Consider the following 17,689-nt stretch of genomic DNA (forward strand, 5'->3'; position numbering starts at 1 on the left):
ACAGGCCTCATCCTTGGTCTTACTTGATAGTAGCTACTTTATAGATTTGTTAAAGATTAAATTAGACAATGTGGGTAAAGAATTTAACATGGTTTCTGGGTCATATTGAGCACTTAGTAAGTGGTAATAATGACATGGTAATAGTTAGGATGATGATGATGATGATGATGGTGATGAAGTAGTCCCAGCCCTTGAAGAGCTCAAAGTCTACTGAGAGATACAGCATAAATATGAATTATTACACTACATTTTACAGATAATGAAACTGAGGCAGAGAGAATTTAAGTAATCAGCTCAATATCACTCAGCTAATAAGTGGTAGAACAGGGATACAGACCCAGGCAGCTCTGATGCCAATGCCCACAGTCTCATCCATCACACTAAACTCCCTCCAAAGAGCCCCTTTATTTCCTGTGTTCCCCTAGCTCACTGAAAACATTACTATCACAGCTCTTACAACATTATATTTTTATCACCTCTTTCTATGGCTCTTTCTCCTCGTAGACTCTGTAATCCCTTATTCCTCCTTGTAATTCCTAGTGCCTAGACACCATTTCTGACATAGAGTAGATGTTCAGCAAACACTTTTAAACAAATTAATAAGGAGATCTATGAGTATGTAGAAGGGAGTCCTGCACAGACATTGTTCTTCCCAGAAGCAGATGCCAAGCTATTCAGAATAGGGTACTATTCTGTTGTTGTATTAAGATAAAATATATTTTGGTGGGGTTCTTATGAATATTTTAAATGGAGAGAGAAGAAGATAAAATGGTGGTAATTTGGGGTATTATAATCCTACCATGCTATGATATGAGAGAATCAAAATTATAGAAATACAAACTTTAAGAAAGGTAAGTCTGGAGATGGGGAGATAATTTTTCATCACAGAGAAATTCTTTATGGGTAAGAAGGAACCGACTGAAATTTCTTTGAGAATTTAAGGCAATTAAATTTACTAAAATAAATGTGCATGTAGCAGTCATATTTGTTAGTACCTTGGGGGTAGGGGTAAACCTCATTTACTTTTGTATATTCTACAGTGACTACCTCAAAGTATGTGCCAATAAGTGTGCTTTTAAATAAGTGAACTCTGTAAGAACTCAGAATTTACAAAGTGGGGCTTACCTGCAACGCCTATTTCATAGACCCACATCCATCTAAAACCACTTTGCATTGTGTGGTCCTGAACCATGAACTTAGCTCTCTAGTCATTTCTGCAGAAGGAAGATAGCGATCCAAAGCTGGGTGACACATCAGACCTCTGGAACATACCAGGACTTAGACAAATGGTGAATAACACTGTTAATGATAGTAATTATATAACAAGTCTAATAATAGTTAACATTTCTTTAATTCTTATTACATGCCAGGTACTGTCCTAGGCACATTATTTACATTAATTTAAAACTCACAACCCTACGAAGTAGGACCTCTCATTATCCCCATTTTACTGATGAGGTAACAAGAAACAGAGGTTAAGCAATCTGTCCATGGTCATATATTAGCTTACAATGGAGCTGGGATTCAAACCCAGGCAGTCTTGCTCCGCAGTTCATGCTCTTAACCACTATCCTATAAAAAAACTAGGGGAGTCAGAAAGTTATAGAATATTTGAGCTGGGAGGGCTAGAGCGCTCATCATTACAGATGGGTGCTCCCCACGTCCTCTATTGTAGTTCTTAATGGAGGCTAAGTTTACCCTTCCCAAGGCACATTTGGTAATATTTGGAGACATCTTCAGTTGTCACAACTGGGAGTGGGGAGGTGCTACTGACTTCTGGTGGGTAGAGGTCAGGGATAATGCTAAACATCCTACAATGTGTGGGACAATCCCCCACCCCCAAACAATGATCTGGCCCCAAATGTCCATACTGCCAAGGTTAAAAAACCCAGCTCTATTGCAGCAATTTTCATATGTTCTTACTGGAGAGTGCCTTATACTCATGGTTCCATCACAATGCTTTCTTGTCCACCACACGTGCCAATCCCAACTTCTGAAATTTATGCCCTACTCCCTTCTGCCACTGTGCTAGGACTAATCTGATCACACTCCTCCCATTCTCAGCCATGAATATATTAGCATTTTTAGAATGGTTAATTTTATGCTTCACATCAAAGAAATGATCCTTATGGTGAGGAGTCCAGGTGCCATGGAAGGCTGATGGGATTCTGTTTAGAGAGTAGTCTTGGAAATAGCATTAGGATTATCATGCCAAAGGAAAAGAGAGGCCGTCTAGAAAATCCTTGCATGGAATACAGAAGACAACCCCATCTCTAGCATAACACACTAGACCTTGCATACAGTAGGCACATAAGAATTGTATGTTAAGGAAGATTATGGCACAAGGGCAGGGTTGGGTGTCCTAAAACTCAATAGCATGATACTTTTTGTTCTCTGGCTAAGGGAAAGGAAACAGCAGGATAAACCATATTTTGGGTCTACATTAAGTCTGGGGCTCAAGGGTTTACCCAGGTTTGGTATTTATTGCTCATGGAGCAATACTGTGTGTTGTAGGTGTTATTTTGAATCCCTGCTCCTTTTCTTTGAAACTTAACAATCCATCATTGTTTGTAAACAATGCACTGAAGCCTCAGGCACACCCTACTCTCTCTCCGATCACAGATGTCACCAGCAGTGACGCCACAGCTTGCATTGTGGCCGTGCAGGGTAAGAGAACTGAGGGGGCTTTTCTAAGACAAGGTTCCCAGGAGGCATGAGAGAGATGACGCTATTTAGACAAGCAAGGGCTTTATCTCCTTATGAGTGTTACCAAGGATGGGTCAGAGAGCCACTCAAGGGGATCTGGATGTCACAATATATTCTTCCTTGGGGAAGAAGGGGGAAGGGAAGGGGAGGGAAAAGGAAACATAAAAGGGAAAGGGAAGGGTTTTTATGCTAGCTTATACAGTTGGTAATTATTCTCACAAGAGCTGTGACTGTGGTGTGGTAGGGGTGGGAGAGAGTAGCTTGATCCTCAAGGTATGCAGATGAGGACCTCAGGGTAGAGGGTGCTTTCACAAACTGACCCTCATGCTGGAAGATTCATTGTTCTAGTCTACAAGCTGAATGGTCCTGGAGACAGCCACCTCCATACTGGAACAGTTATAATGATGTTCAAGGTTTTAAACTGGATATATAAGAAGCTAGGGTGTCAAGTCAGCCATCCAGATGACAGTTCCAGTGGGGTGGGGGTGTAGTGAGGAAGAAAAAGGTCAAAGACCTTTGGCATAGACCTCTCCAAGGAATTCACAGTATACACTCTATGTTTATGAAGGGAACAGGGTATAGTGGAAGGAGTACAGCTTGGGGCCAGGTACAAAATCAAGTCTTGGCTCTATTACTTACTAGCTGTGTGACTTTAGGCAAGTTCCACAAACTCTAGCCTGTTTATTCACCTGCAGTTAGAGATAATGATACCTATCTTTCAGGTACTAAGTTAATGATAATAATTTTGATTCTTAATAATGGTTAAATGCTTATTATGTGCCAAATACTGTTTTAAGGCTTTATATGTATTATGTAATCTAATCCACATAACAATCCTGAGACAGGTAATATTTATCATTAGACCCATTTTACAGATAAGGAAAAGGAAACACAAAGAAGTTAGGAAGTAGCCCAAGGTCACAGATGGCATTAATGCTGGAGTGAAATTCAGATTTAGGTACTATGGCTCCACAGGCCATACTTTTAGGCACTGAACTCTATCCTAAGACTGCAGTATAAAGAATGCTGAACCCGATATCTAACACAGAGCAAGTATTCAATCATGATTTAACCTCACTTCCTTTATCTCTCCCTTCCTTTTTTTTCTGTTTAAGAAAGAAACCATTCAGCTGCCCTACTGGGGTCTCTTCTTCCACTTCTTTAAGCTGGAGCCAGGGGTTTTCTTTGTTATTTCAGGATGGGCTGGCATGAGTTGAGGAATCTCAGAGATAGTCCTTGTCACTTCAAGGTTATTAGCTGAATGTGAGCCAGGAAAATAGGTTGAAGTCAGACGCAAGGGCCCAGGAATCCCAGTAGGCTCCACCACAGGAATCTTGGAGAACTTCCTCTGTCGGTAAGAGAAGTGGCTAGCTGTACTAGAGAGGCTCTCTTTGGCTTTTCTGCACTTAGGTCCATAATTCTCCACCCCTAACTTCTTGAGCTTCTGAGATACCAGTGAACTCACATTACCTTGGTCTAGGTTGAATGGTGGACTGTGGCCCTCTAGTCTTTAGGATTGCATCATCACATTCATTCTATATTTCCTCACCTAACAGAGCGAGAACATCAAAAGCATAAATGGGCCACAAAAATGCTACCATACCTCAGCTCCTTTAACATCTCCACTAATTGCCTGTTGAGCCACACATTTTTTTTTCCTGGTTTTGAAACACACACATTAATATTACTGACAGGCTCCCAAATGTTGTAGCTACTGGTTTCAACTAGAAATCTTAATGTTTAACAAACTGACTAACTGTATTTCAGGTCCTGAGCATCCTCTTTAAGTTAATGGCATTGCTGGTGATGGAGGAGGAATGGAGAAAGAAAAAAATAGAAGCATAAACTCTGAAAGTTCCCAAAACTCTGTGGTCAATGCTTTTCTGAGGTAAGTTGCATAAGAGATGATTTGGCAACCCTGCTGTTATGCTGTTGGAAGTCTGGCAAGATCTCTTGGAGGGAAAAAATAAACAGCCCTGGGGTTAATCCACAAGCCGTTTTGCTTTAGCCTTTGTTGCTGAAAATCTTTCCAACATGTTTCAATCCACTTCCTTGCCACAGGAGATAGAGTACAACAAAGATAAATATAGCATGGGCTAGATCTGGAATTAGGAGGGCTGAGTTTGAACTCTGGCTCAACTATTTACTCCTGGTGTAGCAATTACACCCGTGTTTGTCCAAGTGCAGTCCAACCATGTGCATCAGAATCACCTGGAGTGCTTGCTAAATAGTCAAGTTCCAGAGTCCACTGCTGATGTTTTCATCTGGGAGGTGCTAGGAAATCTGACTGCTGAACAAACACCCTAGATAACTCTTACACCCACTACAAATTTGAGAAACACAGAGCGTCAGTTTCCTCATCTATAAATAAGAATGATACCACCCCTTTAACAGGGTTGTGGTGAAAACAACACAGGTGGTCAATATATGCTCGATGTACGTGAATCTTTGAGTGAGATTATGGCAGGGCTTCAGGATACATTCTGAATATTAATTTAACAAACATGTTACATCCATGCAGCATTTCATGGTACCAAGGTGAAAAAACCCATGTTTCCCTGCCCTTTGAGGGGCTCATAGACTAGTGGGAGAGACAGACATGAAAACAAAATTATCGTATAGTTTGATAATGGCTAAACAGAGATATGAAGTGAGAGGCAGCTACTCCACTCTGATGAGAGGTGGTGGTGGAGGAGGGAGGGGAGCATAGAGGAAGTGATGCTAAGCTGGAGGCGACTTTAAAGTGAGTTTTGAAAGATAAGTCAGTTTCGGTACTGTGGATATCTTAAAAGTGGAGAAGATGAGGCTGTATTTGTGTTAAGTCTAAAACCTAAAATAGAAATTGTTCCTGTTTGGAGGAGATGGGCATGAGTGGAGAATACTTTCCATATCAGTTTACTTATTATTCCTTGCTCCTAAAAGTAGAATGTTAAAAAACTGGAGTCATTTTGTGTTCTCCAGTTCACTGGACTCTTGAGAGGATAGGTATTAGACTATGTTGCTGACTTGTCTTTCAAGTCACTAACTACAAGGCCATGGTCTAAGTCAGGAGGGTGGGACACTGGCCATGACCACTATAAACAAGTCAAGTGTTAAATCCTACTGATAATGGGAACTTTGGCTTGAGAACTAGCTGTCTCAGCAGAGTCATCCTCAAATATTAAGGGCAATGCTATATATACACATACAGCCGCAGGAGGCAGTGACTAATGGCTCTGCTTTACGCCAGCAGCCCTAGCCTCTTTCTAGTTTCCTTACCTCTACAGGCAGCCTAATTTGGGTTTTCAAACTCCACCTCAAGTTGACAAATAATCAGAAAACAATAACCTTTACTATTCAGAACTTCCCACTGTCTCTACCACCCTTCATGTTTCAAAATGACTGAGCTTTTTGAAAACTACAACATACTCCTATCAACCCCCATTATGCCTTTTGCCAGACCAAACATAATAAACTCTCAACCCTTAATTCTGTGTGACCCTGAATGAAAGAAAAATAGGCTTATAACAGTAGTTAAGATCATGGGCTTTGGATTAGATCTGAGTTCTAATTTTGGCCTGCCACTTATTAGCTGTGTGATGCTAAGGAAGTGACTTAATGTCTCTATTCTTCACTTTTCACACCTGAAAAATGATGATAAGAGTAGTACCTCTCTCATAGGGCTGTGGTAAGGATTTAAAGAGAAAATATGTGGGGAAAAAAGGCCCACTGCAGTGCCTAGCTTAATAAGAAGTAGTAGAATACTAGTAATTATTATTATTATTAATATATTAGCCATAGTAAGCATTACTTCTGATACCTTATGGAAAATAGGGGCCATTGTGGGTGGGGAGAGAAGGGAGTATTATGATTCCTTCAGGTGAAAAGTACAAGTAAGTACCAGTATGGGAACCAACCATTAATAATAAAAAGTAGGGAATGTATTTAAACAAAAAAGAACAAAATGGCTTCTCTTTAAACAATTCTTTGCCAAAAACACTGTCAGAAAGAACAGCAGGACTAATTTATATACCTCTCATCTGATTGATGCATTTTCTAAGAGTGGTACTGCTAATAAAATTCTCAAAAATATTTTCCAGTGTTACCCTCCTCCCCCACTGTATATACATACCCAAGGCCCATCAGACCTGCTGCCAAAAACCATTCTTTTTTCTCCAAAAGCATGGATGGCATTTGCATCCAGGCTCTCTCATGATCACCCCATCTGTGGTGAAGGGAAACCAGAATAACTTAGTATCACATCTCAATTCTCCATGACCAGGATGGGAAGCAATTAGGGAAGGGAAGAGAAGAGGTTGCTTTTCATGGCAAGCTTTCCAATAAGACAAAGGGAGGTTATGGCCATGGCTGTGACCTTTGACAGCTGGGCAGAGGACACCCACTGTATCAGCCTACTCCAGGAACAATCCATATGCAAGTGATTTGCTTGGCAGTTTGTAATTTTGGAACAGTATTAATAATAGCGCCTTTCCTGGAATCTATCTTATATATGACGTATTTTGCCCCATTTAATTCAATAGTTCTGAATATTTTAATATAGCAGTAGTAGTTCAAATAGCAAACACATGTGAGCTATTGACTTTCTTTCCTTTTATCCATTTCTGCTGTAACTTAAATTTTCTTCCTGAGTGAATCTCCAGGCCACTAGTGACATCACCTTTAATCTATTTGTGTTTTTTTTCCTTAATTGGCATTAATATGGAGGAGATATAAGCTGTTAAAAAATAAAAGAAGTCCAGGTTGGTGATGATCTCCAGAAAAAACCTTACAGGGATTGGTAGAATAAATTTGATCTGAAAATGATTACAAAGGGTGAATTCTCTGTTAATAATGAATTGGAAAGAAAATCAGGCTGGGAGTATTTGCTTATCCACTTATTTCCACGTGGAAGAAAAGCCATAATTCCTGTCAGCCTGTGCTTACAGCATGCCTAGATTGGCCAGAGAGAAACCAACCAGTGCTGAAAATAAATATACAGGCCCACCCGTTCACTGCATTCTCTGTCAGGTCCAACACCAAGAAAAGCCACAAGATAAGTCTTTCGGTAACAACCCATAAATCCATAGTTACAGTTCAAGCACTTAACTTCAAATTCCCAAATGACTATGTCACTGTTTCACTGTCCTTTGTTCTTCCAGAAGCTAGAAGTTCACTGTCAAAAAGCAGGAGAGGGGAGGAGAGGAGCAAGGCAGCTGGAACACTCAACGACCCCAGAAAAAATTTGGGAAAGCCTGTCCTCCTTACGAATCACAACTTCTTGAGAAACTAACTGATATGTCAGTGGAAGCCACTGTCAGAGCAAGCTGGCTAAGGTTTTTATCAAAGTGCACCTAGCTCTCAAGAGCAATGTTCCTTAAAAATCCAAAGCTAGTTTCTGTATATCAAATCCTATTTTTCCACTGATTCACACTGTCTTTTTCTAACTTTTTAAATTAAATATTGAATAGCTACAAAGGGAAATTTAAGAGACAAGTGTGAAGTATAAAAAACAATGCTGCAATGAATATTGTGTATCTAACATGCAGTTTAAGAAAGAGAGTATAACTATTACCTTTAAAGGCCACCATGTGTTCCTCCCCTAATTCCTTCTATCTCCCCTTGGAGATAACCACTATTCTGATTTTGCGTTAATTATTCCTTGCTTATCTTTATAGTACTACTACATATAATGATGCTGTCTCTTCCGAAATGTTTAATCTGAATTTCTGGAGAACCCTTCAGTTGCCAGGAGCTTTAATCTGTGCTGTTCTCCCTCATGTTCCTTCCCTCCCCTTCTCTTCCCCCACCCTTCTCCAGCTTGCTGGGTAGTTGGTGATCTATGAATAAACATGAGTTTCAAAGGTGCTATGTAGTAGTGAACCCGTAGGAAAAGTCGGGAATTCTTTTTTAACAAGGCTAATTTCCTTTTGTTTTTCAAGTGAATCCCTGCATGGGTCTTAATTTGTTTACTTGGAGATTTGAGGACACGGAGGTGGCAATGGGCTAGGGTTCCTGAGTCAGAAGACTATGCTACTTACTGGCTGTGTGACTTTGGGCTAGCCACTTAATATCTCTGAGCCTTGGCTCCCTCATCTCAAAAACACAGACAACAATAATATTGATCTTACAGGGCTGGGGAGATGGTTCAATAAGAGAGCTTAATTGTAAAAGTATTTTGGAAGCTCTGTAAATTTTAGCTGTTAATGCTGTTGCAGCTCTGCTGCTTTTATTGATGCTGTAAGATCACTTTTGTTAAAGTCAAGGTAAAGGACTAGAGGGTTATGAATTTTCCAAGTCTGGAGCTAATCCACAGGTTTATCCTTGCCAGCTGTCTGGCAAAGCTGGAAGAGCACAGACAAAATTAAAATTTCTTTTCCAACTCTGTATTACTGGTCTACATGGAAATGTTCCACCTTTGAACAGCTTCCTCAAATCCCACTGGACCTGCCCAATCTGCACGTGTGGGAGTTGTGTTTGCTCTGGCCTATGTCAGTGCTGAAGCCTAGGGCAGAAAGGAGTCACATGTTACAGGCATCTAACATTTTCTCTTCTTAGTAATTTCTCATAGGACGGTGATGCCAGTGACTCAAATAGCAATGTGTGCAAGATGTGCTCATCACCCAATCAGTCTGCGCCTGAGGAACCTTCTGAAGGTCCTGACTTTCGCCTGTGTGATATTAACATAACCATTTGCATATCATTTCCATTTTGGTTTTAAAACGGTCTCTCCTTGAAGATCTACAAGAATGAGAGTAAACAGTGGAAAGGCATGTTTCCATTCTGCAAACGATATAATCAAATCTGTAAACGGGCAAAAATACACACAAGAGATGCTCCATCAAACCGCCAGCAATTATTTCAGCGAACAGACACAAGTTGTGCACGATTCCCCACAGCTGCCGTAGGTGCTGAAGGAAGACATTCAAACAACCGAAGGGAAATATCGATCATTTTTTTGAATGTGGAGTGAGGCTACCTGCGTGGATACCCAGGATAGGGTGAGGGAGGAAGGGTGCTGGTAATAGTCCCACACGTTTCCCAGCCTTGAGGCTGGACAGCCACATGCCCATCTGCTGCTAAGGATAAAAAAAAAAAAAAAAATGACAGGGCTTAAGCGCATGGGACAGGCTGTTTGACCTCTGAGGTTGCAAGGCTCTTGCCCTCCGCCTAACAGCTGACGCCTGGAACAAGCAGGCCAGCCCGTATGGCCTCTGCAGGGTCTAGCACGAGGACTCCAGCTGAGGGGTGGCGGCAGCTATGGCAACAAATGCCTAGGAATGAGTTAACACCAGCCAAAGGGGTTAATGGGAGAGGCAAGGGCTTTTATACAAATGCATTAGGGAAAGAAATGCGATACAGCGGGAATGAGGCCCATTAATAAAGCTGAGTGATAAAATCCACCACCATTCTTAAATTGGACTTGGCTACTTAAACTGCTTTCCCAAATCAGTCTCCTGTGCTCTAGCTGTTCATTGAGACACTAAGCTTATTTAAAGAATAAAAACAATGCTATAATATGCAGTGTAAAAGGAGAAAATAAGATAGGCAAAAGGGTATAAAATTAGACTTGCAGGCAAAGGAAGGAAGAAAAAAACAAGATGTGTACAACTATGTTCTGAAAATGTTCAAACAGCTTGTTATTACTAACAATCACCACCTGACAATAAATTACCCCCTACATGTGGGTTACAAACTGCATTATTATGATGCATTAGAATCAATCTGAGTACTAACGATAATGGGTGGTTGGGTGGCCAAACATGGCCCCCAATTACTGCTGAGTGCCCTCTCTTTCTTTGGCTACAAAACAACTGTCATCAATATTCTCTCATAGAGAATGTTTTCTTATCAGCCTTATGTCCTCAAAACATCCCTGGAAGGCAGGTCGATATTGATGGGCTTTTTTGAAGAAAGCAGGGAGGCATGGAGAGGTTAAGTGAAAATTAGCAGAGGCAGTATGACCAATTCCACAACAGAATTTGTGTTGTAAAAGGAGCCAAAGTATGGAGGCAAAGGGCTTTGGGCTGCTCTGCTGATGATGGCAGCACCTAGTGAAGGCAGTGGATCCGAGTTTTCAGGCATTCTCTTAGCTACAGTGAAAAGTGTAGACTCCTTCAGCTGCTACAAGTGGAATATCTGATTGTAGCTCAAAGCACAGAACCACAGAGTGGAGTGTATTTTTACTTTTGGCAGAGTACATACAACCTCAGAGTTAAATTTCACTTCTGAGAAGAAAAAGAGAGTACACTGGAATTCAGAAACAAGTATAATCCACTTGAATAGTATTTTCTAGTTTCATGAATGAGAGAATGGCATTTATTGAGCCCCTGTTACACTTTTTGTTAGTCTGGGAGGGACGTGAGAAGCAAAAGACAGTTAACTTCCCTCAGAGAGCTTATAATTTACTTGGAGGATAGAGGTGGGCAAATTCACACACAAAATAAAGACCAAAAAAAAGACCTAAGTATAAAGTGACAATCCTGTTTGTCCTACTGGTTAGAGGGAACAAATGAGGAAACCTGAAAGGTGGGATGTTGGTAAATTCTGACATGAATGTTACCAGGTGAACTTAAGCTGACAAGCATGTTAGACACTTCTATCAGTGGTGAACGTAGTCTCACAAAAGGGGTGGACAAAGGAGATGAACAGGAGAGAGCATGAGGTACATTAGAAGGGCAGATGAGATTACACACAGGGAACCAGGACAGAGGTGTCTGCCATTATTTGAATAGGATCATGTGATTTTTAAAAAATAAACTCCCCTGATGATAGGGCTTGCTTTCCTGGGGACAGAAATTTTTGGGCAAGCACATCTGGTTGGCATGTCTCAACATATAGTGAAGAGCTATAGGACAGATAATTTAATATGGAGGGCTCTGGTGAGCACATGGTGGGCTGAAGAGAGGTCCACATGTCTTAGCTATTAGGCATACAAACTGGCCAAGCTGTCATTCTGTTTCAGAAATTAAGGTGTTTGACTTGTGTGCCTGTCTAGACGGAATGTTAGCTCCCTCATAGGGTATCTGCAAAGAGGCATTAAACTTTTCCTGAAAAGAAAAAAGCATTTTGGATCTGTTTTAGTGACTTAGCTGGTGTACATCGGTATTCCAGATGATGCCTTCCTGAGCCACTTCACTTTCTACTTCCTTCTGCTCTATAGCCTCAGGCTATACATATCACCTTGCCTTGTCTTGCAAACACAACTGGCTCTAGGAAACTTGGTCGGGGGATGAGGATTACTCCAAAAACCCAACCACTGAACACACATGTTGTCCTGCACACAGTGGGTCAGCAACGTGACTGTCACAGGTGAAAGCTGAATGTTGTAAGGAATGACAGGCTACAGAGCTTCCCTAGGTCAATTTCTCAATGAGGAAAATTCAATTCAGAATTGCAACCTGACAGTATCTCCCTCTACAGGACCTATTCTCTGGAATAGAAAATTGACCACTGCTATCTCTCTTTTTAGGAAACTTGAAAGAGATCCCAATTATGCCCAAAGGAACTGTCATGCTATAAGAAGTTTGTGACCCCAGGCCCTATAGCTTCAAGGTATTGGAGCTCTGAAAATAGCCTGGATGCGACTTTATAGCCTCAGAGCCCATCTTTGGATTTTTCTAGGAATATAAATGGCAAGTTATTACATGAATGTTACTTGTCGAACTTGAACTGATGAGTATATTAGACACATACATCAGAAGTGCATGAACTCACAACAGAGTTGGTCAAAAGAGGTGAGCTGGAAAGAGAACCCATGGTAAATTAGGAAGACAGACGAAAGTTAAAGGAAACCAGAATGGAGGTGTCTGTCATTCTCTGAATATGATTATGTCTTTTTTGTTTTTTTGAGCCAGACTCCACTGGTAGGTCCTGCTTTCCCAGGGGCAGCACTTCCCAGGCAAGCAAGCTTAGAAGTCATTTGGGAAGAAATATTTCTTTCCTCTGACATGAGCAGCTAGGTGGAAAAGATGAGCAGACATTTGCTTTGGGAGCAAGAGGTGCCGAGCTTAATGCCTATCATCTCTTGGAGATGATGATATATTGTATATACACATAAAATCACTGCAGCTGTTTGCTTTTCCCAGAGGGTCAGAGTACACAGTCTTTTATCTCCTAATGTCTGGTTTTCAATCTGGCTATATCTTGAAATCTGTTCTGAATACAGCCCAGACAGGAAGGTTTTGGTCAAGCATGCAGTGACTAACCTTCAAGCACAACAGAGCACCAGGAAAGCAGCCTGACCTTTGCAGTAAAATTAATTTGATGCTTACAATCTAACCTAGAGTCCATAGCTTTTATTCATATGACAGAGTCACAAGACAATTTAGCAGGGCTTATTAAATTCCACTTAAGCTCATCAGAGGGGAGAACTGAGGTTGATGCATTTCAGGATACCAGTGAATTGGTCAAACCATGTGGCAAAGGATACACTGATACAACTTCAATCCCTATGAGATTCTCATATAGGGAAGCCATTTGGCAAGTGCCAGAGATCCCAGGGTGAGGCTGGAAGGTGAGTGGGTTGGGGATGGTACAAGAAATGCCATCCTGCAACTCCTTTCCCATTCCAGCTGGTGGTAGGAAGTTTGGAGCAGAAGACTAATCAGAAATGAAAGTGGATGCCAATGAATTAAGAAGGATACATCCCTCACAAGATGGCTAAGAGAACCTCACATAGGACCATTCTGCTGGGTTTCCAGAAAGCTTCTGCAACAATAGTACCAACTCCAGCATTAACCAGGGGGAATAAGTGTTCCAGTCACTGCACTTGAAACAAGCGTGTTATATACAAAGGCCTGACTGTTTGCAGTGGGATATCCTGGTTGGTTTTATTTAGGCAATATAATAATGTAACTTTCTTAGTCTGATGCTCTTTATTTGAACATTCATTACAATGATTCATCTCTCCTCTTCTTTCTTTACCAATGATATTTGCATTCTATTAGCAAATATAATTTCATAGAGGAAGATAAGAGAATCCAACTTATCCAATTTGTTTCCATCATAGTAACAGAAGGAATCCTTCAATGGTCTGTTTTGCATCATTCTACGGATTTCAATAAGTTTTTCTTTATAAGTCAGGGTTTGTAGCATTAAATATTACTCATCACTGCAGAATCAGTATTAATCTAACATCACAGAGATAGTTTGGTTTCATCTAAGTCAACACCCTCTTATTTTCTAGTCTGGAGGTTCTTTCGTTCCACAGAAAGTATGCTGACGTTGTACCTTTCTGAGAGATACTTAGCACTAATGTGATTCTCTAAAAGGCTATCAGCATTTTACCCTGTATGAATAATTAACTGGATACCTGCAATTTCTCTGTTGCTGGGTTGTAAGAGCTTTGAGGGCAGGGATGGTACCTTATATGCTGTTAACTATGCTCCAGGATATGGCATAGTGAATGAACATGGCATAGTGAGTGAGCAAACAGCTGATTTTTAACTCCTTCAATCTGCTGAATGCACTGTAATGCCTGACAATAATTGTGGCTCACACTATTTGTTGGTTTTTTTTTTAACTAAAAATACTTTCTCCAATTTTTATACAAATTTTCCCCAAGTTAATCTTGCTGATATTCTCCATTTTAATTTCTTCTTTCACTAACTGAACTTAGTCTACATAAGAGCATTAAACTCTACTAGGGGTTCTCTGGTTAGCTGGTTGGTTTTGTCTAAAAAAATGATCTCAAGTCATGAGAATAAGATTAGGGGAACCAGGAATGATGTTCAAAATATTCAAATACCAGTATGGCATGAGCAACCAAACAGAACCTTACCACTGGAGTAGGGCCCAGGAAATCCTCTTGTGCCAGAGGTCAATCCATTATTGTTAGACTGTGGGGAAGCCTGGAGGATACCAGGAGGATCAGGGTGGCCTGGCTGACAGGCAGTCACTTAGTGGGGTGGTCTGGACAGTGATTTATTTATTTGCAGGAGTGGCTGGTGATCACTTAGGGGGCATCTGACAGTACCTACTTCCAACTGGAATGGAAGTTTTTCAATATTTTAAAACTAATATGACCATCCAATATACACTGGCTGAATATCAGCCTGGAGGTTGGGGACCTCTCTTTACCTGGATACACAGCATAATAAGCAGATAATCCTTAATCTGTCTTAATGTTCAAGAAAACCATTGTGATCAAAGTTATTCCTTATATTAAACTCAAATACAAAAAAAAAAACCCTTTTCTACAGAAATATCAATCTTTTCCTCTTATTCTGTTTTCCCAGAGGATGATCTAATCACTTTTATCGGTTAAACATTCTTTTCTTCCTTTAAAGAAATTATTATTTAAAAATGTCCCTGAATAGTGTTTTGAGCCTAAAAAGAAAAACAGATCCCAACACCTATAGTTTTTCCACACCATGCAATGGAAGGTGAGCAGGTAGGGTTAGCTGGGAAGCAGAGACATGTAGTAGGAGACTGAGTAGCTAGCTGTCCTTACTATCTCTTGCTTGAATAGAGAAAGTAATTTTTTTTAAATGGCAGAGGCTGGACAACAGAGAGTTCTCTGTTCAAACCATTAGGAATAATAGAAACAAAAGTGCCATGTTTTTGTGCCCTTTAAAATTCTTTGTTATCCCAGTTCAATATCCAGGTCTCTGGATAGCAGATCTACTCCACCTCAACATATGCAGTAGCTCCTTAGGTACCTCATTGTCATCTATCCCCACCTGCACATGTCCACTCAACTGTGTTGCCATGAGTAGCAATTGCTTCTCTGTTGAGGAACTGGCTGGGTTCCAAGGTCACAGTTTGGGAAAGCTTGCCTTTGCCATTTAGTGTTAATTTTACTTTGTAGTAATGCTAATGAAATTGCTCAGAAAGTTGGATAGGACACGTAGGAAATTGGCAAAGTGACTAATTCTTATTTCCCTAGAGGTGATGGCTACAGCTATACTAGCTATTGTGAGTAGATGCCAGTTGAAAATTTCCTCAGGTATAAGCTGGGTAAAAGGATGAGTCAGTATCATAATTTCTGCCTGGAGAGAATGTCTAAGCAGCAATACTGGTCATGAGGTATTCCGCATACCCTAGTGCTGGGGTATCAAGCCTGAGATTCTCGCTTAGTAATAAAATCAAATAAGCAGGAATAAATAAAATAATACAAACAACAATAATAAAATCAACTAAGTAGGAATTCTCACAGGTATACATTTAAAAGAAAAGTTCAGGAGTATCATGTATACCTTACTTTCTGGGACCTCTCTTAGATTGCAAGCTGGACATACAAAGGAACTTGGAGTACACACTAATGAAGTTTCAAATGGCATGTTGCATCATAGCTTGGAGGCAGAGGACTTGCTGCAAGTATTTATTTGTGAGTTCCAAGGAAATATCCCAGAAGTGTTCCCTTCACTCCTCATCAACTGTAATATAAAGAGATCTTCAATAAAGTGAAGTCCTTTCCCTTATGTGTGGGATTTCCTTGTGAATCAGTGACTCCTTGGATAGGATCTACACCTATGGAATATAGATTGAAAATAATGGCTTAGGGTCCATAGCATGGAACAGCTCTGACAAGCATGCCCAGTGGGAGAGACTGATTAGAAAGTTACAGACTTCTCCAATTTTTACATTTACTCCTGCTTCCTGCTAAGTTGCATAAGCTTCCAACACAAAGGTTAAAATGCCTTAACCAGGGATTTCACTTATGCAATAGACAAACCAAATATTCATACATGAGTATAAATGGCTGCTTGTGAAGCACCTTAAGTTTTTTTCAATAAAGGAGTTTTGTATGTGTCCTCTGGTCTGCACTCTGCCAGGGGCATATTGCGTTGACATTAGAAAAACGTGCTCTTTTCAATACGATTTAGTCTCATTTCCTTTTCCTTCCGAGTCTCTCTCTAATGACTGGAAGTAGAATGAGACTTCGATTTTAGGATGATTAAGAGGTCTGTGAGCTGGCTCTTTCTTCCCTTGGTGTGTAACCAACTTCAAAGAAGCAATTGTGTAACTACTAAGGAAATTAGTTCTTTGCCAAGGGATGGAGACCTTTAGTCATAAGCCAGAATGAATAAGTAAGCCCTTCTGTCTCCCTCTCAAGAGGGCCTCTGGTTCTGAGAGGAGTGTCTGGCTGATGTCTAGGTTTGCTTACAAGAGCAGCAGCAGTCAGCTGGTCAAGAATATTGTTTGTGTTCCTTCTGGAGGCAGAAGCACTGGAATAGGGAGGCTAGGGTGAGTGTGGGGAAGACAAAGGAAATAAGACAGTAAACAAATGAACAGATATAAAGTATATAGCACAATGCCTGACAGGTACACCTCTGTGTAGAGCTACCACTTATTGAACACCTTCCTGTGTAACTTATTGCACTAAGCGTTTTATATGCATTATAGCCTTACAAAAACTCTATGAGGCATGCATTACTATGATTCTCATTTTATGGAGAAGCAAACTGAATCTTGGAATTTTAAGTAACTTGCTCAAAGACTTCACAACTAGTAAAAGATGGGCCAAGATTGGAATCCAGTTTTCCTTCTTTTGATCCTAAGCGTCAAGCATTATATTACTTATGCCTAATCCTTACCACACTCTGGAGCTGCAGGTATGATGATCTCCATTTACAGTTGAAGAAATGGTGGTTCAAAGAAGTTAAGCAACTTGCCCAAGATCACACAGGCAGTAAGTGGCAGAGTGAGGATTCTAATCCAAGCTTGACTCCAAAGCCAATGCTTAAGCCAATGCTTTTAACCACTGAACTCTGCCACCTCTAGTGCAATCTGATATATATTAGACATTTGGTAGATACTTGTCCCCATCCCAACTAGTACAGTGAAGTTAAGTGGAGAACTAAGAGCTGAAGGTAACTTGAACTTGGTAATCAGAGAAGGAGAGGTTGAATAGTAGAGCTAGAGCTAGAGCTATGATTTTACCCTGGGGCTGATGTTACACAACATGTGCGGAGAAGCCATAAAAAGCATAAGGAGATAAAGCGTAACTGATTTCCATCTCCTCATCCCAAATTATAAGAGGAAGAGAGACCACTCAGAACAT

General features: G+C 40.6%; 1 protein-coding gene across 21 annotated transcripts in view; it reads right to left on the reverse strand.

Moving 5' to 3' along the window:
* The window catches only part of ENOX2 (ecto-NOX disulfide-thiol exchanger 2), a 247,837-nt gene that overhangs the window by 76,038 nt on the left and 154,110 nt on the right, over positions 1-17,689 (reverse strand). For 3 of the 21 annotated variants that reach the window (XM_074359841.1, XM_074359840.1, XM_074359838.1), the window contains exon 1: positions 1,126-1,189. The exons of 17 other annotated variants lie outside the window; for them this stretch is intronic. In XM_074359841.1, coding sequence (XP_074215942.1) covers positions 1,126-1,174 — 49 coding nt within the window. In that variant the 5' untranslated portion in view covers positions 1,175-1,189. Of the gene's footprint in view, positions 1-1,125; positions 1,190-6,817; positions 6,890-17,689 lie in introns of those variants that run through there. One more of the 21 variants, XM_074359854.1, reaches the window with a different exon arrangement.

This window comes from Camelus bactrianus, chromosome X, assembly GCF_048773025.1.
Source record: "Camelus bactrianus isolate YW-2024 breed Bactrian camel chromosome X, ASM4877302v1, whole genome shotgun sequence".
NCBI classification, from domain to species: Eukaryota; Metazoa; Chordata; class Mammalia; order Artiodactyla; family Camelidae; genus Camelus; species Camelus bactrianus.